The sequence below is a fragment of the Xiphias gladius genome, chromosome 8, assembly GCF_016859285.1.
Source record: "Xiphias gladius isolate SHS-SW01 ecotype Sanya breed wild chromosome 8, ASM1685928v1, whole genome shotgun sequence".
In the NCBI taxonomy this organism is placed as follows: domain Eukaryota; kingdom Metazoa; phylum Chordata; class Actinopteri; order Istiophoriformes; family Xiphiidae; genus Xiphias; species Xiphias gladius.
In genome coordinates this window covers 24,605,374-24,629,927 of record NC_053407.1, presented here as the reverse complement: position 1 = coordinate 24,629,927, position 24,554 = coordinate 24,605,374, and the positions used below count along the sequence as shown (strand labels likewise).

General features: G+C 41.7%; 2 protein-coding genes across 5 annotated transcripts in view; one reads left to right on the top strand and one right to left on the bottom strand.

Moving 5' to 3' along the window:
* The window catches only part of snupn (snurportin 1), an 8,950-nt gene extending 3,534 nt beyond the window's left edge, over window positions 1–5,416 (bottom strand). Inside the window, exons 1-4 of one of the 3 annotated variants that reach the window (XM_040132397.1) lie at window positions 5,285–5,416; window positions 3,233–3,397; window positions 2,660–2,843; window positions 2,277–2,381 (exon numbers count right to left, since the gene is read on the bottom strand). In XM_040132397.1, coding sequence (XP_039988331.1) covers window positions 2,277–2,381; window positions 2,660–2,843; window positions 3,233–3,390 — 447 coding nt within the window. In that variant the 5' untranslated portion in view covers window positions 3,391–3,397; window positions 5,285–5,416. Of the gene's footprint in view, window positions 1–2,276; window positions 2,382–2,659; window positions 2,844–3,232; window positions 3,398–4,912; window positions 5,028–5,265 lie in introns of those variants that run through there. The other 2 variants (XM_040132396.1, XM_040132395.1) reach the window with 2 other exon arrangements.
* On the top strand, window positions 5,192–24,554 carry snx33 (sorting nexin 33). Of its 2 annotated transcripts, none has more exons than XM_040132393.1 (3): window positions 5,192–5,514; window positions 7,570–9,020; window positions 23,039–24,554. In XM_040132393.1, the coding sequence occupies exons 1-3, from the start codon at window positions 5,492–5,494 to the stop codon at window positions 23,290–23,292; spliced, it is 1,728 nt and encodes a 575-aa protein (XP_039988327.1). In that variant the 5' UTR covers window positions 5,192–5,491; the 3' UTR covers window positions 23,293–24,554. The 2 variants fall into 2 exon arrangements, with proteins under 2 accessions (XP_039988327.1, XP_039988328.1); XM_040132394.1 differs by lacking the exon at window positions 5,192–5,514 and adding an exon at window positions 6,910–7,016.

Below are 24,554 nucleotides of genomic sequence, written 5' to 3'. Positions count from 1 at the left end.
CGGAAACCATCAGTTGTTTCTGGTTTTCAAATAATCTTCATTTCTCGTTTTGAAAAAAGCGTTGGGTCGTGGTGTTTCACACGCTAGTCATGAGTCAGGTCAAGGTCTAAAATAACAACCAAGGAACTGGATGAGTGCAGGTGCACAGTCATATAGATATTATAGATGGTTGGATCACAGTGAATGGAGTGTTAGTAACAATAGAACAACATAGGTTTTTCTGTCCTGGTAGAAGAGAACTGTAAGTCTGGTATGACAGAACAGGCATGCTGTACCAGTTACCAATAATCTGCATCTAAATCTGATAAGCATTTTCAAGCCTTTTCATTACCCATAAACCTCAAGACTGATACATTACAACACAAATGAAGCATTTGTTTTACCATTTAAGACTACCAATGAAAAACACATGATGTTGCAAGAAAACAAATGAGAAAAACCCCAAAGTTCTGACTACAAGTACATTTTTTCTCAATAGCTACAGCTACTTTCATTTCTTCTAATTAATGTCTTAATGACGATTTTAAAAATACTGTGGGGGACATTAAGGCTTTATAATGGGATTGTTTGTTGGTGTATTTGATCGGACTGGTTTCCAATGATACAGCACAGAGCCCCGGTGACTGCCACTCAACTGCTTTTACTCAGCATCAACCTGGTTTCAACCGGTCTCCCAAATTTTGGATTTTCTGTTTCCAACAACTCATAAAATGGTGACAAGTGTAAATCCAAACTCCAGGCCCTCAGCATTTTCTCTAGATTAGAGGTTGCCTATATTTTTTGCATGGTAGACTGTTTTTATATTCCTCTACCGAAGCCACTCTAAAGCTCTCTTAAGCTCTCAGTGTTTTTGTCTTTTTTTTTTTTTTACACATATTAGCAGGTTGCGACAGTTAAATGAACACAGCACAGGCAGATCGAGTAGCGAGGTTGGTGATGATGGACTGGTTACAATGAGTACCGATGACCTACTTCCGTTCAAAATCAGTATCATGTTATTGTGAGCTTGAGGAGAGACGAGGAATGTTGCAGAGCAGACAGAGCAGGCTGAGTCCAAAGAAATTACAGCACAAATGTTTTATAAAACTTTAGAATTATTATTCAGCTTTGATAGCATAGGGTACTGCTTCCTTGTGGCCCAGCTGCAAATGTTCTGAGGCCCGGTACTGGCTTACGGCCCTAGGTTTGGAAACCATTGCTACAGATACTACAGCTTAAGAACTGCCCAGAGGAGGAGAAAAGTGGTAAAACATTACACACACACACACACACACACACAAAAAAGGTCTTCGTGTACTTCTTTTCACCAGGGGCAGATAATCTGTCTCTTCTCTGATGATCTTTCATTTTGTTCCTGTTTTACAATATAATGACATAATTCACATTTGCATCAGCATGATGTTAACTTGGCTTATTTCTAACTAGATCACGAAACACAATATGGCTCAATACAAGTTGTGTTGTCCGGCGGTCGGACAACACAACTTGCTCTCTGTACTTCTCGCTTTTCAGTTTCCGCAACACTTCGATGCCAGGGCGAACCCTTTTCCCTTTTTGTAATACACTCCTGTAGTCATGTAGAATACCTAAGTAGCGGCTATGTACACAGATGCGTATTTTATTTTGATAAAACTGATCCACATAAGGACTAAGACTTAAAATTATGAAAATCTTATGATTCATATGGTACTCATTTGGCAACTTACATACATGAATCAATGTTTTTACAGCATTATAATGAAATCACATCAGCCTAATTTCATCACAGATTCACGAAGATTCTTCCTAACTGTTCTCCCATATTATTAATATTGTGTAAGGTTGCTCAGAAGAGGTGGCTCATCTTACTCACTTTTCAACACACTCCATTGTCCTCGATACCAGGAATGCAGCTTTGAATTTACAAGAAATAGATGCAAGGTGCAGTAATCCTCTCAAAATACTGATTCAGTACAGCCACGACAGTGCATTCAAATTAGAGGAGAAGATCCTGGTTGCAGTTTGTCAAGTTAATCAGATCTGGAAACTGGTAAGACTTTCGATCAGGGCTGGAGGATGACGCATCAAAAAAAATCAGCAGAAATGGAAAGTAATTCAAAAGCCAATACGAAGCAACTCACGCAGTCTCAGTTGTATTTGACTTGACAGTTCCATCTGCGGCCAATTATCAACGTGGCTCCTTAAAATAATTATCTTCTTCCTCCCTGAATTCTTGAATTCAAGGACAGCAGCGAAGGATCATGTGAAACAGCAAAAGAGCAGGGACAGGTTCCTACCTTGGAGGCAACAATGAGAGATCTTTTCCCCACCGGACAGATCACCATCAGCCAATCAGTGTCCAGCTCTGATGGAACGTCCACCAGCCACTCTGACAGCATGAGCTGAGGGGGATGGAGAACTTTGTTGACAAACTCAGCATTTCATCCTCATCAACATTTGTAGAAGAGAATCCAAGAATTATGGAAAAATCTGTCAACATTCCCCTGGAGTGTGATTTATCACAAGGTCTAATGCCAGACAGCAGGGCTGTAGCTCTAGAAACTAAGGTGCCCTCTGCTGGACAAAATGGAGAATGCAGCAAGAAGATACACAAGTAACGTGTTGTCCCTCACACGGGTAAGAGAAATATTATCTGGGTCATAATGTGTCGAACACTGACCTGGTTTGCATAATGTTTTGGCAGCTTCCTCCTCTCAATTTCCATCCCCTCTTCCTCTGTGTTGCCATCTTGCTCGCGTTTCCCCTCCTCCTGTTTCTCCATGTCCTCCTCCCCATCGCTGTCTGCCTCCGTCCAGTCCCCATCCGCCAGACGCCGCGCATGGTTAACGTAGTTTAACCTTTTACTAAGATTACCGATGCAGAAGAAGAAAAAGAAGAAAAAAAGAAGGGCTCATTCAGATACTTTCGCAAGATCATCTGTGGTATTTACCTGTGCACAGAGCTTACTAGTCACTCACAACATTGGCAGCCTCCTGAAGCCACATCAGTTAGTAAGCTGCATTTTTTTAAAAATTGACCAAGTGTATCTGGAGAAAAGCCACGTTTAACAGTTTTGCAGAACTATAGTGGCTTCAATGTATGTGACAAGTGTACTAGTTGTGAGTATGTAGCTGGAGGCTACATACTCACAACCATACTTTGACCATACTTTCCATGGTCATTCAAAGCAAACGTGAATGACCATGGAAACAGGTCTTGGATTGAACAAACACTACATAGTTAGGACATGTGCCTTTTCTGCAGGTCAAGGAAGCGCCTCCGTCGCTCACTCTGCTCCAGCACACTGTACTTGCTCTTGTACTGGGCCAGCCGAGGGTGGGGGGCAGCCGTACTGTTGGGCTCCTTGGACACAGCAAAGCTGGCCGAGAGGGCTTGGGTGAGGTCATCCATGGGGACTCTGCAAATCAGTACAAAATAATGGTTATGTAAGGTTATAAGCATTTTCCCCCCCCTTTCTCTGAGATTGACCATCCCCTTCCCTGAGACTACTGAAGGTGCTTATATTGTAAGGTAATGTGGTTGTTGAATTCATGAATCATCACTATATGCAAGTGATATGAAAATAGTGGCATAATTAGCGCCACAGGTCATTCATAATCTTTAGGAGAAGCTTGCAGATTTGACTATTTTTGTTAGAACACATGTAAACTCAGAAGAATGTTTTCCTGTGATGCACCGGGGCTGCATTAAATTCTTTCATACTTTTTGAGGCAAAGGTGTACGCATTATTTACTGCAGGCATTTTCAGATAAAATCTTGTTGACATTTGCACGATGGCACACATCTTCATGCTGCTGTGTGAGTGCGTCTCAAACTCTATGTGCTTTAGTTCACACAGGGATTTGTTTCAGATGGTCTGAGATTAGGTATTAGGGCTGCAACTAACAATTCTTTTCATTATCCATTAATCCGATGATTGTTTTGTTTTGTTTTTTTCAATTGGCTTTGTCTATAAAATGTCAGAAAACAGTGCAGAATGGCTTGATTATTTTCCCAGAGCCCGAGGTGACATCTTTAGATAGCTTGTGTTTTTAGACAAAAAGTCTACAACCCACGATATTCAATTTATAATCATATAAAATACAAAAAAAGCAACAAATCCGTACATTTGAGGATCTAGATCCAGTGAGGGTTTGGCATTTGTGCTTGATAAATGATTAATCAAAATTGTTGACAAATATTATGATTGACTAAGGGATGAATCGAGCAATCTTTTTAGCATTAATATGGATGACCGACTGGGGATAGCATCATTACATCTCGACAGTCATATCCCAACCATACAATCAATGAAAACATATACAGTTGTATGCAAAAGGTGGTTATTTTTGAAGTGCAAACAGTTATTAAAAACTAGTCCTTCTTCAAATGTAAGTGCAATTTAACTTTTTAATTCATGAACTTAAAAAAAATTAGAAAAAACAGAAAAAAAATACAGTAATTGAGACATGTGCAAAGGTTTGGCCAACTGTGAAGCATGAGGGTGGAAATTTTCTTTGGGGTTGTGTGGCAGCCGGTGGCACAGGAAAAATTGCACTGGTAGAAGAGAGGCTGGCTCCTATAAACAGGACAATGATCCAAAGCAGACCTCCAAATCCAAAACTAGCTCTAGAAACACAAGTTGGGTTCTTCGACATTACACACACACACACACACACACACACACACACACACACACACACACACACACACACACAAATCCCAGAGTATTACAGTTTATTTTAGCAGCTAGCATCATGCTAACCGCGCTAGCGTACGGTGGGCCGACAAGTCGCTCGTTACGCCGAGTATAAAACGCCACGTTGCTGCTTCGATTAGTACCAGCTACGCCATAAGTGCCGAGCCCGAACTAACCACTGGAGCGGAGGCTCGGTCGGATAATGACGAGTAAATCGGCCGTACAGAGAGGTACCTTGGACATCCAGGGTGGCTGTTGCTGCTGCTGCTGCCGCCGCCGCCGAGACGTCACGCTGTCATGCCTCCCACCGGCGACGACACATTTGGTTGGCCGACCCGCGGCGGCAAAACTAACCCGGAGTTTTACGGAGCAAGTTACGCGACGGTATGCGTGTAAATACACATTTGCGGTAATGGGGGTAGGGATATTCGGATAATCAGCGGTGTGGCACATACATCCGGACCGCACGCATGGGCACCCTGTCAATCCTGTATGAAAAACTGAATCAACAAGTAAACATGGTCAGCGCAGTGGTTAATAGCGTCAGCGCTCATGAACTATTTATAAAGTATTTTACAATGACATACTATAACTACAGCGACGTACTGTAATCACTGGGACGATTTCACGGCGAGGTTTTTACTACAACTCGGGACATAATTTCTGTCACAGTTTTTGAGGTTTCCATCAGACCCCGGGAGCACAGACCGAGGCGGAGAGCCACCTTATGCGGGCCCGCCCCACGCCGAGAAAAAGGGACTTCCGCATGACCAAAACTGAAGACTCGGGATTGGACCCCGCCATCACCCTCCGATGGACTGGTCTTCATACAGGGGGTAATGTTAAATACTAAGTCGGTCTGAAGGTTTATTCACTTAAATAATGATGGTAAACACAGTATTCAAACTGATCAAAACACAATGGTTAAAGTTATTATTCAAGGGGCTCTAATATTTATTTTTTTTTTGATGCAATCCACAGTTTTCCAAATTATTCAGCCAAGAGTAAGAGATTAATTATAATTCTAATAATGTAAAATTTCAAAATTGTGGATAAATTTCCAGTGTTTTTCTTGGGGGGGGCTCCATATGTTGGGGCCCCTTTGCACTCTTCCCCCTCTCTACCACACCCCTGCTTGTGCACACAGGAGCTTGGCGATTTCTATAAAACCTGTTTAATTTAACTAAGTGTGTGTGTGTTACATCTACAGGTGTATGTGTGGAGGTACTCGCTATGCTTGTCAGTACTGTTGGGTGCTGTACTGTACGTGTAAAAAGTTAGTCTGATAAGTGACTGGACCTGTTTTAAATAAATGTGGTGGAGTAAAAACTACAGTACTGTACTCCAGAGAAAACCTGCTTGTCTCACACATGCAGATTTACTTTTCATCTGATTCTCGGTTTTTGTTCGTCTGCCTTGCCTCATTATCCTTGTGCAGTACTCGGCTCCGCTCTTGTATGAAATGGTGCCACAGCGTGCAAATAAAATTTCAAGTTGAATTCGGATCATCTCATGGTCATCTTAAGGAATACCGGAGGAGAATTTTAACCAAGTATATAACATTACAGTGGCATTATAGTGACAGCTTTCAATAAAGAAATCACAGTTTATTGATTCATACTGTTCATTTGAGGCTGCTCCTACTACTCCTATATATAATATACAGTATATATATATAATATATAATAATACTGATCATATTAATAATGGTTGTCATTATTATTATCACCATTATTATTATCCTTTCTATTTCTTAATGATGATGATGATGATGATCAGCCTTATTACATAAAGTTTGACTTGGATGTTGTAGCCGGTGTTGTGGGTTATACTCTCTTTCTCCTGTCGGGGGCAGTGTTGAGCCAGTTTCTCCCCCTTCGACGACTTATAAAGGAGCTGATGAAGAAAAAAAGAAAAAGAAGAAAAAGAGAGAAAAGGCGAACTTGCCTTCAATTGTCCAAACCTCACGTCATGGAAAGAGTTACTTTGTTGCAGCGCGCACAGGAATAGACCTCAAGAGAGAAAAAAAAAAAAAAAAAAAAGAAAGGAAAAAAAAAACACTTACCCGTGATGTGTGTTGATACTCTGTAGGAGCAGATTGTTTGGGCGCTGCTTCTGCTTTTTGTTAAGATAAAAAGGGTCGACTGAGGATGCGCAGGAACCTGTTTACGGGGAAAACGCAGCAAGTTTGAGTCCGAGGGAATGCGGGGCAGGCTGGCGGCGCACAGGGATACCAGTACCCATCCCTCCGTTCTTCCTCACGCTGGGCCACTCTGTCTCGGAGGCATTTTCACCCGGGGGTCTTTGCCAGGCACCGCGGTGAGAAACAAGTTGCCCGGTGAGCGAGCGACACGAGGTTGCCGTCCAGTTTTTTGAGGATTAAAGCCACCGTCGGTGCCTCTGGGGGAGGCTCTTTGGTGGAAGCAGTTTTTTTGTTTTGTTTTGTTTTTGAAACCTGTTGAGTTTGGGATGAGAAACGAGCTAGACGCGCTCACTGTTATGGGAGACTCAATGTGTTATAGAGCCTTTATAGCCTAAAGTTATTGTTAGATTTTGAAGCATAGTAGATGATAAGACAATAGAGCGACAGCCTCCATGGGCTGAGGATGCTAGTGGGCAGAGTAGGCATTTTTTAGACTGCTTTTTTTTTTTTTTTTTTAACTGTTTACTCATCCTGTGTTTTTGAAGTATCAGCTTATTGAATTTACATGGCTCGTCTTGTGCTGCCGCACACCTGATCCAACAGCTGCCATGTAATTTGAGATGAGTTTTAATATTACAGTGAGCTTTGTGTCAGATGTTCCCAAAGCAGCATGCATCAAGACAGCAGCATCAACATAAACTAGGCACTATGTGCATGTAGACCTTTTTTTTTTTTTTTTCTGGTTTAGGACCCACTGGAGTATCAAGATGTCAGTGAAAGCCAAAGCCATCTACACTTTTCTAAGTGAAAACAAAGAGGAGATCAGCATCCAGGAGAACGAGGAACTGGTTATCTTTGATGAGAACTCCGTGGATGGCTGGTTTCAGGGGGAGAACAGCCGAGGGGAGAGGGGTCTCTTCCCAGCGTCTTATGTGGAAATTATTCGCACTCGCTCAAACTCTAATGTGACTGACTGCTCTATCAGCCCGGCGGGCTCTTTAGGAAATGACTCCTCCTATTTCCCCCCCATCCCAATCACCCCTCCGCATTTGCAGCAACCGTATGACGATGATGACGATGACGACTGGGACGACTGGGACGACAGGTCCACAGTGGTGGAGGATGCTGACCCCACTAGGAGCCCGGGGGCCAATGGACATACCCATCAGAGCCCACTGTCCAACAACCCCAATGTGCACTACCGGGCCAAACCATACATGGAGAGACAGGACAGCATCTCCAGCTCAAGGAAAGGCAGTATGGTGGGGAGGAACTTGAACCGATTTTCCAGCTTTGTACGCTCAGGGGTGGAAGCGTTTGTCCTGGGTGATGTACCCATGATGGCAAAGATAGCTGAGTCGTACACCATTGAGATGGGTCCCTTGGGGCCCCGGTGGAAGGAGAACCCACAGCCTTTCTCCTGCTCCATTGAAGACCCCACAAAACAGACAAAGTTCAAGGGCATCAAGACCTACATTTCGTACCGGGTCACGCCGAGTCACACAGGGCGTCCCGTCTACAGGCGTTACAAACACTTTGACTGGCTGTACAACCGCTTACTGCACAAGTTCACTGTGATCTCTGTGCCTCACCTGCCTGAGAAGCAGGCTACGGGGCGATTTGAGGAAGACTTCATCGAGAAGCGTAAGAGACGACTGATACTGTGGATGAACCACATGACCAGTCACCCAGTTCTTTCCCAGTATGAAGGCTTTGAGCACTTTCTGATGTGTGCTGACGACAAGCAGTGGAAACTGGGAAAGAGACGGGCTGAGAAGGACGAGATGGTGGGCGCCCATTTCATGCTGACCCTCCAGATCCCTAACGAGCACCAGGACCTTCAGGACGTAGAGGAGCGGGTTGACTCCTTCAAGTCCTTTGCTAAAAAAATGGACGACAGCGTGATGCAGCTCACACATGTTGCCTCAGAGCTGGTGCGTAAACACCTAGGTGGGTTCAGGAAGGAGTTTCAGCGGCTGGGAAATGCTTTCCAGTCTATCAGCCAGGCATTCATGCTGGACCCTCCCCACAGCTCAGACACCTTCAACAACGCCATATCCCATACAGGCCGCACCTATGAGAACATTGGAGAGATGTTTGCAGAGCAACCTAAGTATGACCTCTTCCAAATGCTGGACAAGCTGTCGCTCTACCAAGGCCTGCTCGCCAACTTCCCCGACATTATTCATCTACAGAAAGGTAATGAGCTCGCCCACGAATAGTTTCAATGTGTGAGGTGTTTCTCTGATGTCCTTATGGATGCAAACTCCATTAAGGGGAAATGGATAAATATAATAATAGAAAAAAATGTTTAATGACGATTACATCCATAATCACCACAGATGTCTGGATGTATCCTCAGCCTCCCATCGCTTCTTCACGCCTAGAACTTGATTCACATTTTTACTGAAGGTCCAAATCAGCTTGCCATTTGAAATTACAAAATGATAACTTAGTTTTTCCAGCCATCTGGTCGCATAATGGGCTTTTCATGTCACATCAATTAAAGTTGATCAGACTGTGTTGAAGGGAGAAGGCTCTTCAAGGTTTAGCAGATTGTAATAACTTTGCAACAAGTGAAATTGTGTATGTATTGGAGACAATTGAGACAAGCAGCAATTACATTGGGAAAGTGTTGCAAAAGTGAAGAAATTGAAGAATAATATACAAAGTGTCTGCTAATGGGAGCAAACTAAGTTGATGGCCCGTATGCATGTTTTGTCTCTCAATCTGTACTATTTATTTTTGCTATGAATGACACGTCAGGTCAGGTTTGGCCTCCAGCATCTCCCCTCCCCTTTCCAAAGACACACACACACACACACGCAGACACACACACACACACGCAGACCCACACCATTTTAACCCAAGAATAACGCACAGTGTGAGAACGTTTTATGTGTCACTCTGGGATGAATATTAGGTCAGAGTGTTTGCCCGCAGCATCTGAGGAAATTTGCGCCTACACCTCCTTGACAACCCCGGAAACACACATGCTAACGCATTTTCTCGCTCTAACAAATGCCTTCATAACAGTGATGGATTTTGACAACCTGTGCAAACATGTCTGCGAAGAGAAGGTAGGGGAGTATTAGACAAATCATTTATTCATCACTTGCCTGGTGTTAACCCCATACTGATCGTATTATAAAGTAAATTACAAAATAATTGAAGATTTGGATACATACGGCAATAGAAAATTATACCATACGTGTAATATTCAATATCCATTAAGTAAATACAATCCAAAGTAAACTGTGCATGTATCAAGGAGCTTAGGTGTCATGTTTTCATATCGAAAGCTCTTATGTTACTGACATTTATACAAATTGCGTTTACGTAGGCTGTCATTAGAGACCTAACTAGTGACATAACAAAACTGCCTTTAATATTACATTTAGGTTTTTGTTGTGGAAGTTCCCCTTAGATTCCTCTGGGTTCTCATTAAAATTTGATCAGACCAACCGGCAAGAGCTTTGTTGTCTGGAATGATACAGCCGGCCGCCATGATGTGGCAAGGACACCTGAGTATCATTGGCAGGGAGTAGTGTATGGACTGGGCGATCAGATTAAGTGGTTTGCTATCAGGTTGTCTTATCCATTGTGATCTTCTTCCCCCTCGGGATTTTGGTTGGCCCCGTAGGTTCGGGTCAAAATGTAATTAAATACCATTTGAACCAATGAATCAGTGGTAAATTAGCAAACTAAATTCAGCTTTAAGTAAACATATGGTATCGCAGTAGGATCTAAGGTTTTAATCCTTAAAATCCCTGTTTTGGCACATTCACTGTTTTGAAAGTGCATTATTACTGTCACCTGTTAATACAGGTCACTCTGGGCCCCGTAGTCCCCACCACGGTCCTTGCTGAAAACCTACTTTAAGAACCATACCTCACATATATACAAACGTGGAAAAATAGAGCCACCATTACTTTTAAAGAAGTGATTCAGCCTGTTTGTCAGTTATCAGTGTTCACATTTGTGAATGACAGCATAAATGTCATGTTCAACGTTGACGGCTCATTTACGGTGAAAACTTTTGTCCCTGCACCACCACTCGAGTCGATGGCCTATTTTACTCATGTGTGCTAGCGTAACAGTGTTAAATCATTAACCTTGTTAACGTGAAATCATATCAGCACTCTGTGTCAGCTCTCAAACAAGTAACCATATCAGCTGATTGGAGTTGGTTCAGGAGGAAGGAAAGGGCTGCTGGCAACGAGGAATAATGCTGTTGGTAAATGTTATTATCTCCTTCAAGCAGCTGGCGCCCATTATCACAGAGCTCATTTGTGATACAGTTCAGCCAGTTCCATTTAGAACCTCAACCCAGGAATAAATGAAAATATTAGATAATAAAGGGGTCGGTCCACTCAAATCATGAAAAATACGATTATAAATCCACCCAGGTGGTGTCAGGTCATGTAGATAGGCTTTGTCATTTGCAGGGGGTTTTGAGATATCAGCCTCAGAGATTTAATTTTTTAAATGCTTGGAGCACCACAGATAAAAAAAAAAAAAATTCAATTGATCTTTATTGTGCTGGGATGACTGAGGCGAATGGCTTAAAACCCAGGCACATTGAGTCAGAATATTTGCTCGGCTACATACCAACAGGGTTAAGTCCAGAGTCATTGTTTGTTGCTCTTTAAAGCAACAGTATGTAACTTTTGAAGAAGAAATGACCCAGTCGTCTTCTTTCAGCTATAAAGGTCGACAGCCGAGCTTATGTTGGCTCATGTTCTCTAGTGTTAGGAAGCACAAACTAGGAACTGCTTTGTTAAAAACTGGTATTACTGAGTCAGTTTTCTGGCTTTACGACTCCTATCTACCTGGGCTAAGTTTACACTATGTACAGTATGTGTTAGCATTTACCTTTTTATAAAGTGAGTTTTACTTTTGGCCACAATGGCCACTTTTTATCAAAAGTTACATAGCCTCACGGTAAGGGAACATCATCGAAACTAGGAGGAAAGGAAAAAAAGGGAACGCATACGTAGGTATTTCAACGTGTTGTTTAAATCATGTTTGGCATTTTTATAAACAACAAGCCAAAATAATGCTAATAAAACAGATTACAGAATGAGTGTTTATTGTTTCTATTCTAGGCTTTTTATGCATTTGCCAAGAGCAGGGCTATGCATCAAATACTTTGTTTTGACTAAAAGTTGGCATCAGGGGCCATCCTTTTGTTTTCCTTTTTCCTTTTTTTCCTTTTGTTTTTCTTTTTTTCCTTTTTTTTTTTGTTCTGAGTGAAATGTGTCTTTAGTAATGAGGATCGAGAATTGTATTACTGACAGTTGGCATCATATTCCTGGTCAGATTTGTAGCCTTGCTTACATCTTCGTCAATTAGGTTGTTCCTTATATAAATAATATTTTGCAAGTTTAGACTATTTTATTTGGGACAGCCCTACAAAGTTTTTTTGTAGGGCTGTTTTTGTGTAGACAACATTTAACATCTGAGAAGTTTTGTTTATTTTGTTAAAGGAATAGTTCAACATTTTGGGGAAATATGTTATGTTCACTTTCGTGGTGAGAGATAGATGAGAAGATTGACGGCACTTTCCTGTCTGTACAGTAAATATGAACCTGGAGCTCGGCGTCGGTTAGCCTAGCTTAGCATAATGACTGGAAGCAGGGGGGAAACAGCTAGCCTGGCTCTGTCCAAAGGTAACAAAATCTGTCTACCAGCATCTCCAAAGCTCAGTAATTAACATATTATATCTTTTCTATTTAAATCATGCAAACATGAAGTGTAAGAATGACAATTTGATATTTTAAAGCGGGTTTAACTCTTTATATTTTTTACTGTACATGAGGAGGTTCTACAGCAGTGTTTTTTTTTCAGGCAGAGACCTTTTCCCTCTGCTGAGTCTTCCCTGCCGGTCCAGATGACTCCCCTTGTTGTGACTTGTGTTCTGCTGAACCAGATACAGCTGTGGCAACACTCAGAACACACAGAACTGAGGTCAACCTTTTCCGGCGTGTTCCTCCTCCTCTTCATCTCCTCATTGCTTTTTTCCTGCCTGGCTTTCCCCTTTTACTGAGGTCTATAGAAGCTGTTTTTAACTGTGGTCCTGGAGGGCATGTGATCTGCAGGAATGTTAACTGTCTTTGAGAGGTGGTGGTGGGCAGCGACTGCATGTGGCCTTGATAAAATGGGTGCAGGGAGGAGAAAGCTTTGGGTAATGTCAGAAAATTGTCAGGGTGTGCTCCATACATCTTTTTCTCCCATTTTTTTTTTCGTTCCTCTTTTGGCTTTTTTTCTTTTTTCTATTCTTTTTTTTGTCTCTGCTGTTTCTCCGTCTGCAAATCAATCTGTCACAAAAGTTTCACCTCTGCTTCGTTACACCCTTCACGACTGTCTGCTTCTTTTCATCTTTTTCCCTCCTGTTTCCCCCTAAAGACATCCATATCAGAATTGTCTGTCTGGGCTGCTGCCCTGGTTTCAACAATAGAGGAAGTAAATCCAGTCTGGTCCAGAAGCTTGGACGCCTAACAGTGCACTGCAGCACTTTGAACTTCTGCCAAAGCTAATCCCATAGTTAGACCTTGATCTCGTTCGAATACAATTGAAAGTCTTGATCTGAAGGGTTAATTACATTGTATTGTGATGGAATAAAGGCCATGTGAGGCTTTTGTGGGAAAGGCAGATGTGAGCACTGCTGGCTACAACTGCACTGCCTGTTACAATTACTTGTTTGTTGATAATCCTGGTCTCTGAAATGTACTGCTCTGTCCCCTGTTGAAACAGCAGTTCTTATTTTGAATCACTATACTTATTGTAAACTGAGCTATGCTGGTCCGGTATCAATCTGGACTTAATATTAATCGGTTTTCTCTGAAAGTAAGGATACATTGGCAGCAACCGTAGCCGGTATACATGAGAGTAAAGCAGGTATCATGTTCTGTGGATTTTGAACCTGGCAACAACTGAGGCACTAATCTGAGACAAAACCACATCTTGAAGCTTTGAATAAACAAAAAAAGGGAGCACAATACAGTGAAACCAACCCGCCCCCTGGTGTGGGTGTCAGTCTGATCTGATCGCTTTTGTGAGATGAAATCTGAGGTGTTGGCTCTGCATGTGGCCTGGATCTGCATCACCTGTGTCCCCAGAATGACATGTTGAGGAAAGCAAGGCAACAATGAGTGTTAAATGCTTGTGGACAAACTAAAACAATGGTGAATTTCTGTATTAAATTGAACTTGAAGTTGGGGTTAGCTAGAAAAGACCACACTAGAATAATTCTAGTTTCAACAATTATGAAGTACAAGGTTATAAATCACATAAAACCAAAGCAGAATTTTTGACAAATGTTCTGTGGCAATCTGTGGTGTTTTTCTTTTCCTAAAGAAAATGCACCAGACATTAGCTGTTCTCTTTTGTCCTGACTCATTTTATTGGTATAGAACGTGCAGTGCTTGTCTTCACGCCCCTTCGGCTGTTGCTGACAGTGGGATAAAACCATCCCACACCATGATCCACACCAGAGCAGAGCATTATTCAATTTGAAGAATAAGCTAGCTCCCTTAGGACGCCTCCAGGATGCCAGCCAGACTTTTAATCTGGACAGGAGGTTAGTTGTCCTCTATATGGCAACACATTACAAAACCACATGCAGGCTCTACTAGTTTGGAAGGTAAAGATATATTTGTTGCCAGTTCTGAGGAAATGTGTGTGCCAAATGCCCCCTTTTGCCTGCACCAATAACAGAGTCGTCTAACTTAAAGTTTCAAGATTTTGCCGGCATGCACACGGATGTCTCTTTGTGTTTTGTCTGAACAGTTTGTACCAGGAGCACATGGCGTGTTTCTGTGATTTGGCAAACATGTCATGAATTAACATTCCATACAATGATTACAACACACAAGAAAATACCACATTGTCGGCAGGTACACAAACTGCAGTCTGTGAAATCAGGCGAATGGAAGCATGCTCTGGGTTTCAGGAGTGTGCAGTGGCCCGGTTATGGCACCTTTTTAAATGTTGATTGCATGTTATTTTCTTGGCTACCGTCCCCCGTGCTGATGCTGGTGACTTTGGAGAGCAAACATTCTCTCTCCCCTGTTTGCTAACTCATAAATCTTGACAAAGGCTCGGCCCTCATCTTCACACACACACACACACACACACACACACACACACACACACACACACACACACACACACCACACACACACACTCTGTGTATCCACATGCTTCTGCATTCCTGTCTATGTTGGCCCAGTGCACTGCTGTTTCACACTGAAGGAGACTACAGATGTCTCCAAGAACTCAGTTTTTACCACCGCTGCCTCCCTCTTCCTAAAAAACAAAACAAAACAAAAAAACACATATTTTGTGCCATTAGACTGAAAAAGAAATAAACTAAGAGAGGAACTTAGCAAATATTATAAAAATCGGTGCTATAGCTACTCCACATAATTTGTTTTAATATTCTGTCCCACTTTTAGTGTTGTAACTGGAAGTGGAAAAGTAAAATTAGAGGGACCTTTCACTTTTCGATGCACAATGCAGTTTAATACAACCCCACCACTAACTATGACCCCAGTTACAGTAGAGTTGAACACCTCTCTGACATTATGTCAACAAGGCTGAGCAATGGGGTTCACAAAGATTCTGTAGCTGAGTATCAAGGGTAGTGCTCCGGCCTAGCTGATTTCTCAAGTTTAAGCCAAGTGGATCGTACTAGTCTGTAGATATAAAGGCCTTGTCCAAACAGAAAAAAAAAAATCCATCCTCCTCCTTCATTTCAGTGAGACTACTGCATTGGCACAGTGATCAGCAACATTTTTAAGGTACCAGTGTTAGCCAAATAACCAAGTTTCAACTAGTGTCCCTTGGCCAACTCTAAATTAGCCTAGCCAAGGTGAACCTGGCCTCAGCCCAATGTGATGTCTTCTGGCAAGCACTGTGTTATAGCCAATCAAGTGTGAGTAAAGGCACATTCCTTTACCGTGCAGTTATCGAAACAGGGTATAAAAGGACTTTAGATTTGCAAAATCCCGCCTCATAGTGTTACAAACCAAAGTTCTGTGTTTTGGGGTCTGATAAGCCTTTAAACTCATGGAGCTGTAGCTCAAACTAGACTTCCTGGATTGTATTTCATTATCTCACACAATACCTTTAGCGACACCAACGCAGCCCCCCTTTTTTGTAAAGCCACAATCTAAGAAGTATGCTACATTTACAGTGGATTAAATGAGTAGGTGTAATGTGAAAAGGGTCACTTGTAGCAATCATAATGACTTTTTAATGTAATATGATTCGAGATGTGTTGTCAGCTTGCCCTGCTGCTTCCAAATGCCCCCCAAATTCAATTAATGCTGCATAAATTTAGTGCTATTTTTTTTCCCGAAAGCCAGTATGAAAGTATGGCACAGCTGCTAGATGGTTTTGCACTTTCACCCCACAGCTGGAGCCGACCAGGCCAGTTTCCTCCACTGTGCTCTGGTTTCTTTTCACAGTCCAAAGACGTGCAGGCTCGGTTGATTGGAAACCTCGAATTGCTTGTATGTGTGAATGTGTTTGTCTGTCTGTCTGTATGTGCTTGTCCAGAGATAGACTGGCCACCTGTCCTGGGTGAGCTGGCTAGAAAATGGATGGATGGATGGCTTGTTTTCTTGACTCTGCAAGTGCTTGCATTATCATGAATGAGTGAATGGAAAATAGGAGTAATCGTCACGTGTATTTGTTCATGTTGTGATCAGTTCATTCTTTGACATCAGGTTCACAAGTTAGCTCACAGGTAAATTATTGTTTTGGCTCTGACCATTGAGATGATAAAATTTCTACCTCCACAGCCGAAGTAGCCCGAAACTGAAACTTCATCGTCTGTGTCTCTGTGCCTTTCCCAGACAGAAATGAAGCTTTAACTGTCAGGAAGCCTGTGGGTGTCCACCAGTAGTAGCTGCCATCTTGGTAACAGCAGCATGATGCCGCAGTTGTGGTTGGCATGGCGATGCCATCCCTCAGAGGAGAGCATTGTTAGCAGCGCATTCTCTTGTGTCACCTTCCTGTTGTGTGAGCATTACTAAGTATTCATAAAAGTTAGGATAATAGAAAATCCTTGTTATCCCCTTGTATTTTATTGGGTAGGATGTGTCAGTTGAGGTTGGATAGGAAATTATTGTGTCAAGGCCGACTAAAATTCTGATCAGCTAACCATCTTTCATCACAGGAACATCTTGCACTCTCTCTCAAGCCATTGCAACACTTCCCATCAGACAAACGCTACAGGACAAACGCACACTGAGGAAATAATATGTCTGTTCCATATCAAAAGAGCTGACACTGTTATAAATTACTTTAAAGTCGCAGTCTGGGACAGAACAGAAAGCCTTGACCTGGAGGGATTTCATGACATCCAAACTCTTATCTCACAAAGCTTAAAATCATAATAATAAGGCATTCAAATGAATTATTGTGATTGGTTTTACTTTTTTTGTAATGACATAACTGATTTTTTTTTTTTTTTAGTGTCTGAACTTTGTGAGCATGGCTGAGTTTGAAAAGCTAACTCAAAACTTATAAGAAAGCTGGTCATCTTGTTCCAAATAACAGCTGGAAATCCCAAATATTTTTTTTATCCATATCCAGTCCAACTTTTGATCTAACTGGGTCAGCACCCTTTTTTTTTTTTTTTTTTTTTGTACAAATGTAGGAAACCAGAGCTGAAAAGACATTAAATAAAATTCCTTGCAGAGGAACATTATGAAATAAACACAGGGCTATTAGGAATGGTAATGAATTATACAATCGTTCAAGATCAGACTTCACATATCCTGGCTAATAAACAAATACATCATGATGACAGCATGTCTGGCACGAGAGTGGATTTATAACACCATCTGTGTAAGTCTGAACTATATAATAGTTTTTGACTAGGTTGTGTATGCACATAAAAAACATCTGTGTCACGTGCCTTTGCATGGCTTAAATTAAGAGCTTCAGTTCGAGCTTTGGCGCTATCAGAAGCTTCATGTCTTATTTCTGAGAGTGTAACAGATGCAGTCGCCGTCAAAAAAAGGAGTGGATGAGCACAAAGGAGGACGGAGCGTGCAGAGGAAGTTGCCTGATCACAGATTAAACATTTCTGGTAACTAATTCCCCATGCACGCTAGAGAGGGCGGTTCTGTTTTGAACATTCCTCATCCCTGAAGTAACGACGAAAAAAAAAAAAAAAAAAAAGTAAAAATTAGCCTCCAGGTTAAGTGGACGAAGGATATTTGAGTGAGGTAAAATTGGTTGTGAGCACAACTCAGGACATAAACTGCAGCTCTGTTTCTATTTGTGTACCTGACTGGCTGCTGTAAACACTAATACTGTTAGCTTACTCAGTAGTGGGTTTTTTTTCATGTTTGTTTATCCTCGAGGCTTTTCAGGCCCACTTTAAACATTGGCAGATATTGCAAAGTACTTTTGACCCTGTCATACATTTTTGAAACTGTGTCTCAAGTTTTTCTTGCTTTCTCTTCTCCTCTCGGCTCTTCTCTCCAAAGCTTCCCTCTCCTATCTGTTTTCAGCTCTCCTGCACACTATTCCTTTCCTCTCCTTTTCTCCGTTCCACTCCACGCCTCCATTAAGCTTAAACATCAGTATTTACCTAGAGCTGTCTTTTCATTGTAGACTAAAGGCACAATCTCACCGGCATTTAAAATGTCAAAATTCAGCGGCGAAATAAATTCATTTCTCATCATTAGTGAATTGGTGGATTCACTGGCAGGGGAGGAGTAAATATGAAGTTCGAAATGTCTTAAGTTCACAAAAGTTGAACTTGACAGTGCTGTCCTCGGAGGGGAACAGAAAAGTCCAAAATGGAGGAAGCCACCGTAGCTTATCAGCTGTGTTGCTCCATTCACTTTTACTTAACCAATCTTTGCCAAAGCTTAAACTCATAAACGCATGATTTGCAGATGACAGTTATCAGACAGGAGTTAATGGTACAAATTCGACTGTTAATTGAAATGTGATCTTATCGCCCCATTAGCGAGGGGAGCTAACAAGCTCACAAACTGACAATTAATGCTAGTTGACTGATAGTTGGCAAGCTAGCCAATTTGGAGAGCTTCTCCGCTCTTCATTAACTCTTTACTGAATGAACTGATGTACAGTCCTGAGAATAAAATGTCAGGGGCTGTAAATGGCACAGTAAGGAGAAAATACACTAGTGCTAGCATGTTCCTGACTTGCTAGCATGTGCACCAAAAACTAGTCACTACTGCTAAGATGTGTGGATTAATTTTTGCGCGCCATTTTCCATTTGTCTGGGTGCGACTGGGCCTGAAGACCTCAGCGAAGAAAACCCCACTTATTTCTTTAAGAGCACTTTTTGCTGCTTCATTCACATTTTTGAGAGATCAACAAAGAGCAACTATCCAATCAGTTCACTTCGGTGCTTGACGCGGACCAGACGTCACCCCCCCCACACACACACACACACACACAAACAAACACACACTCACACATACACTCACACATACACGCATACACACACACTCTAATGGTCAGTGTTTTGTGGTGACAAGTCCCATTTGTCCTCAGTTGGAAAATGTTTCTGTTTACTAGTCTGTCTGACGTGAGTAACATCCACCAATCTTACTCAGTCACGTAATTGCTTCCTGTGATTGAAGTCCTTACACAAATTCTAAAAGGAATATTACACCAAGTTTTCTTGTCAGCATTTGAACATTAAAGCAGTTTAAGGTTTTCAGACTAAGGCTTACAGTATTTTAACTTAGACTGTATTGTGGTATTGTAATGCTGTGAGTAGTGGCTGTTTCAGTAAGTTGGTTGACCAAACTGTAGCACATCTTGGAATTGAAAATGCAATGCTATAACCTGCTAAATACTTTTCCCTTCTACTTTGTAAGAGAGAAATTTAGCCCAATTCCAAGTCTTGAAGGAAAAATTGGGGTGTTTTGCGGTTTGCACTGCAGCAGTGAAGTCATTACATACTAGTGGCTATGCTTTCACGTATTAGCCCGCTACAGTTTCACTCCTCACAGCCACAAAAACTCAATCACCTTGAGAATTGTGAAGCAATAAGCAATGTTTTTCAGAACCGGAGATTTTATTCAACTCAACCTCCAAAGGGAGAATTTTTGAAGGATCATATCTTAGTTTGTGATGACGGGATCGTTTTAGTTTAACCAAGGTAACAGTCACCCAGTGTCTTTGTTCTGGAAATATAATCATTATTGCCACAAGAAGCTAAAAAGGCTAATTACTTTATAAGAAAAATAAACTGTTCACAGCACAACACAACCATGGGCTATAATACTGTAAGAGCCAAGTTGACATTTTGATGATTTATTTCATCTTACTAGCTACCCTGACGAATTAAGTCATCTTACATATGGCTACCCGAACTACACCCATTACAAACAGTAAGCAGTCCACCTATAAGCCTGTTATGTTGACTGATTTCCTACACATTGTAGGGGTCAACGGATGTATGCAAACTAGCCTCAACTAAAGAGGCTCACCTCCAGTTTAAAGATAGGCCCATCTCCTCTTTAGGGTTAAACAAGAAGAGTGATTAAATAAACTGTGACTGGAAACCGTGGTCCCAGATGAGAATGAGTTAAAATCAAACACACTTGCCCTAAAAACTGCAAACAGCGTTTGGATCTGAAAAGAATCTGCAGTCTGTGGACTACTTAAAAGAAAAATAAAATAAAATAAAACCACTGGCTTGGCTTGAAAGGAACTCGGCCATTGGGAATTGGGAAATGTCATTGACACAAATAGAGTAAATGCAAGCACGTTAAGCAACACATGCTGTAAACAAGTACAAGAGGGACCTCCGTTTCACTTCCGGTCGGCCAGAAGATAGATGTAGTGTCAGAGAAGAAGTGGGGCACATCCTGAAGTCGTCCTGCAGTGACCTCAGGCCTAGGGAGGTCTTTGGGAATGGGGAATTTAGAAGGTTAGCAGAGTTCGTTCGCCCAGAAGGTTGTGGTCATAGGTAATCTTGACCGTCCTCTTTCTTTTTCTTTCTGTCTCTTAATCACTCATACTGTATGACTCAATAAACTAGGGCAGGGTTTGTGCACGTCTTGAAAAGTAAATAAGAAGCACGATTCCTCAAAAAGAAGTCATCAAAAAGTATTACATTTAATTTTGTATCCGATTGCAGGCTGACGGGAAATGTTACGAACTCATAAACTGAAAGTGGGACTGTTGCAACAGTGGACTGTGTACACAGGAGGCAGTTCAATCCTTTTTGGAGGAGTTTCACTCAGCACCATCAAACCTATGGCAAACGCTGTCACTACCGCCAGCTACAGTAGCTATATAGGAAGCTCATTGTTTCAGAATGGGCAAGTGGCGGTTTTAGCAAAAGCTTGATTGACACCTCTCATCCAACTCTTACCTACTCTCCTCCCCTCTCCTCTCCTCCAACTATCACCTCCTACCCGTTCTTAATCCCCTGTAGAGTACTAATATCTATCCAGCACAGACCCACGGAGCTCTCACATGTGAGCCATAAAACATGCGGTAGCCGGTCTGCTTGGGCAAGATAAACAAATCTGGTGACTTTCCAGACCACTGGCCATGTATCATAGAGCATTTGGTAACTTGACGAAAAGAGAACAGACAGCCTGTAGTGGTTAAGAGGGATTGCTTTGTTGAATAGTAGGACACCTACACAGCTTTGGTTTTTTATTCTGTCAGCGTTTGTCTTTTGTATTTTTGTGTCACGTTAGAAAGCAGATTTAGCCACAAGGAAGAACACTTCAAACTTTCTTTGTGATGATATTGTGCATTAGCTGAACCAAAAATGTTAAGAAAGGAACTGGTTTACTGAATAGAAGGAAACCTTAACAGCCTTGCTTTTTATTCCCTCAGTTTTTCTTGTTGGAACTTGTATTTTGTGGCTTTAATAGTACAATTTTTGTGTCACATTTAGCTGCAAAGAAGAGTGCTTCAAGCTTTCTTTGTGATGAGATTTTGCAATAGCTGATCCAAAAAATGTTGGACGGACAGAACCCCCACCCCCCATTCCCCTCTCCATACACATGCAGGCAACCATGACCACTTTCCCTTTATGTCCCACAGACATGCTATCTGGTGATGCACATTCTCCTCTCACGTGGAAAACAGAATACATGAATGTAGGTCAGCGCCACAGACCGGAGTCCACACGCCTCCTCCCTGGAACAGATTGGAGTTGCTGTTCATGCTTTCCCAGACTTCTGCCAGGAATTCCATACAAAATCCAGGGCGGCATGAACTCACAGAAACAGTTAACGGATAAGACCTGTACGCTGCGGTAAATACAGGTGTATTAACGTCAGACTAGCCAGCTTGTCCAAACTAGCCTTGCTAGCTCGATTATCTGCGCAGTGCCTGACTGAGATCTGTGTGCTTCCTTCCCCGGAGCTCAGGCTGTGCGAGATTGAGACAGATTGACTAATCTGATGGGAAAAGCGGCGTGGCGACATACCATTAGGCTGCCATGTTCTGCCGTTGGAAAGTTACGTCAAGGCAGTCTGGGTGAATGTGGTTACAACTTGCCCTGATCTCACTGAAACTAGACGTTTGGTATGCAGTGAAACAAAAAGTAATTGTGCGGCGTGTTTGCTGCTCTGCCTATAAAGTGTGCAATTTTACAGCAGTTAATTTCTGGAGGAAAAGTTCCGACGTCGGTGTTAAATGCAGAGCTCCACCGAGAAACCATGGCATAACATTATTGACGCAGTTTTTTTTTTTTTTTTTCATAAAGCGTATCATACAGCGATACAGACCCACCCAAAGAGCAATAAAAACCGTAGACTGTTTTTAAAGACTATATTTAACTTTTATCACAGTTTTTGTTTTAGGGTTTTTCACAAGCAAGTTTTACAACTTTTCTGTGACTCTATATATCAATTAATCATCACTAACATCTTATCGGGATGCACTCTGAGTTGTCTTAAAAATAGTGAATGTTGCGTTGACAGTGACATTAAAGAGTTTGTTCACCCAAATGACCAAAAAAAACATAATTTCTTATTTACCACTAGTGGTATCCAGCCACTATAATTTTTTTTTGTTTTTGTTTTTGTTTTTTTGTCATTTGGGTGAACTGGCCCTTTAACTAGTGTACAGTTTGGCTTCTAACCAGTTTAAGTTTGTGCAACACAATTTACCATTAAATGACATTGCTGGTTTGTGATAAGACTGTTGCAGTTTTTAAAATGTTGCTACTTTCTCTCTTAACCCAGGTGCCTTTGCCAAGGTGAAAGAGAGCCAGCGGATGAGTGACGAAGGGAAGATGGACCAGGACGAGGCGGACGGGATTAGGAAACGCTGCCGGACGGTTGGGTTTGCCCTCCAGGCAGAGATGAGCCACTTCCATCAGCAGCGGGAGGTGGACTTCAAAGACATGATGCAGGCCTACCTCAGGGAGCAGATAGCCTTTTACCAACGTGTTGTTCAGCAACTGGAGCGCACCCTGCGCATGTACGACTGTCTGTAAGGACACCAAACCGCTGCCCGGTTCAAGATGCCTAAAACACACAGAAGAGAGAGAAAGGAAGATCCAGGCCATTTTGTGTTGGTCACATTTGGCTTACGAGTGGCAGATAAATGAAGCAGTAGATACTGGAAGACATACAAAGCCAGTCTTTCCCCTTGATGGATTCAAAGTCATATTTTTGTTTTTTTTTGTTTTTTAAAGACCTACTGTACCTTTTTTTCTGAAATACACATCACATTGGCAATATCACGGTGTATTGTTTATTTTACATAATTTAAGGTGTATGTAACATTAAAATAGGAATATAGGTTTCAAATTCATAGTGGATCTATAGTTTGATTGTTCCATAGTCTAACACATGAAAGCCATGAAACGGGTTTTATTTTGAAATTTTCCCCTCCTCTCCAACGTCATGCACTTTGGCCTCTCCAGGGACTGACTTCATGTTACTTCCAATGTGTAAAAAATCCCAAGAAATAAACCATTCCAGGTATTTTTAAAATTCAGCATTGTAGGATTTTATCAAAGTCACTTTTATCAAAATGCGAAAGAAAAAAAAAAAAGTATTTCTGTCCAAACAGCTGTACGAGCAATATAGTATAGGAGAATTTCACCATCACCTTCTCTAGTTCTTGTTAAGGGCTCAACTTGCTCAGGTGTTAACTGCTTTGTTTCACATACTTTCCTCGTGTTATCTCTTAATACAAGTCACAGACGCCTGCCTAAGCCTTGCAACACGTTATTGATACCCTGTATTTCAGTTTCATTTCCTTACTTTTTATCATGAAGTAAGTGCCTATAAGGATCTGAGGCATTGCGATGGAATATTTGTAAATGGACCATTTGTCTGTAGCATGGCTTGTGTTTCATAGGGTTAATTGTTGGAACGAGTTGCGTTCGGAACAAGTTTGCACATGTTTTTATATACTGTTGGGTCATAGTGTGTGTGGGTGTGTTTATATGAAGGTGAGTGAATGAGTCAACAACTGTGCTGATAAACAATTCTCCCTTTCTATGTAGCAGCAGATCTACCTAGCCATTTAATATGAAAAATAGTCCAATATTTTAAGTGGATTTAAGCAGGGGTGTAAGGCAGAAGAACGATTTGGTGAGTTTTGGGTTTTAATGCATTCTGGGTTAATCATTTGTGCATTGTCTAGAGTTTTAAAAGCGCACTTAATGCCCAAATAAAACCAAATTATATTAATCAGAAAATGTGTATAATATAGCCACAATAACAAAGAATATATCATACTTTTTTT

Excerpts from the sequence above, each read along its gene's own strand:
- snx33 (XM_040132393.1), top strand. The coding sequence starts at position 5,492 with ATGGACTGGTCTTCATACAGGGG. Across the intron at positions 5,515-7,569 it reads GACTGGTCTTCATACAGGGG|GACCCACTGGAGTATCAAGA; the intron begins GTAATGTTAAAT and ends TTTCTGGTTTAG. Across the intron at positions 9,021-23,038 it reads CATTATTCATCTACAGAAAG|GTGCCTTTGCCAAGGTGAAA; the intron begins GTAATGAGCTCG and ends CTCTTAACCCAG.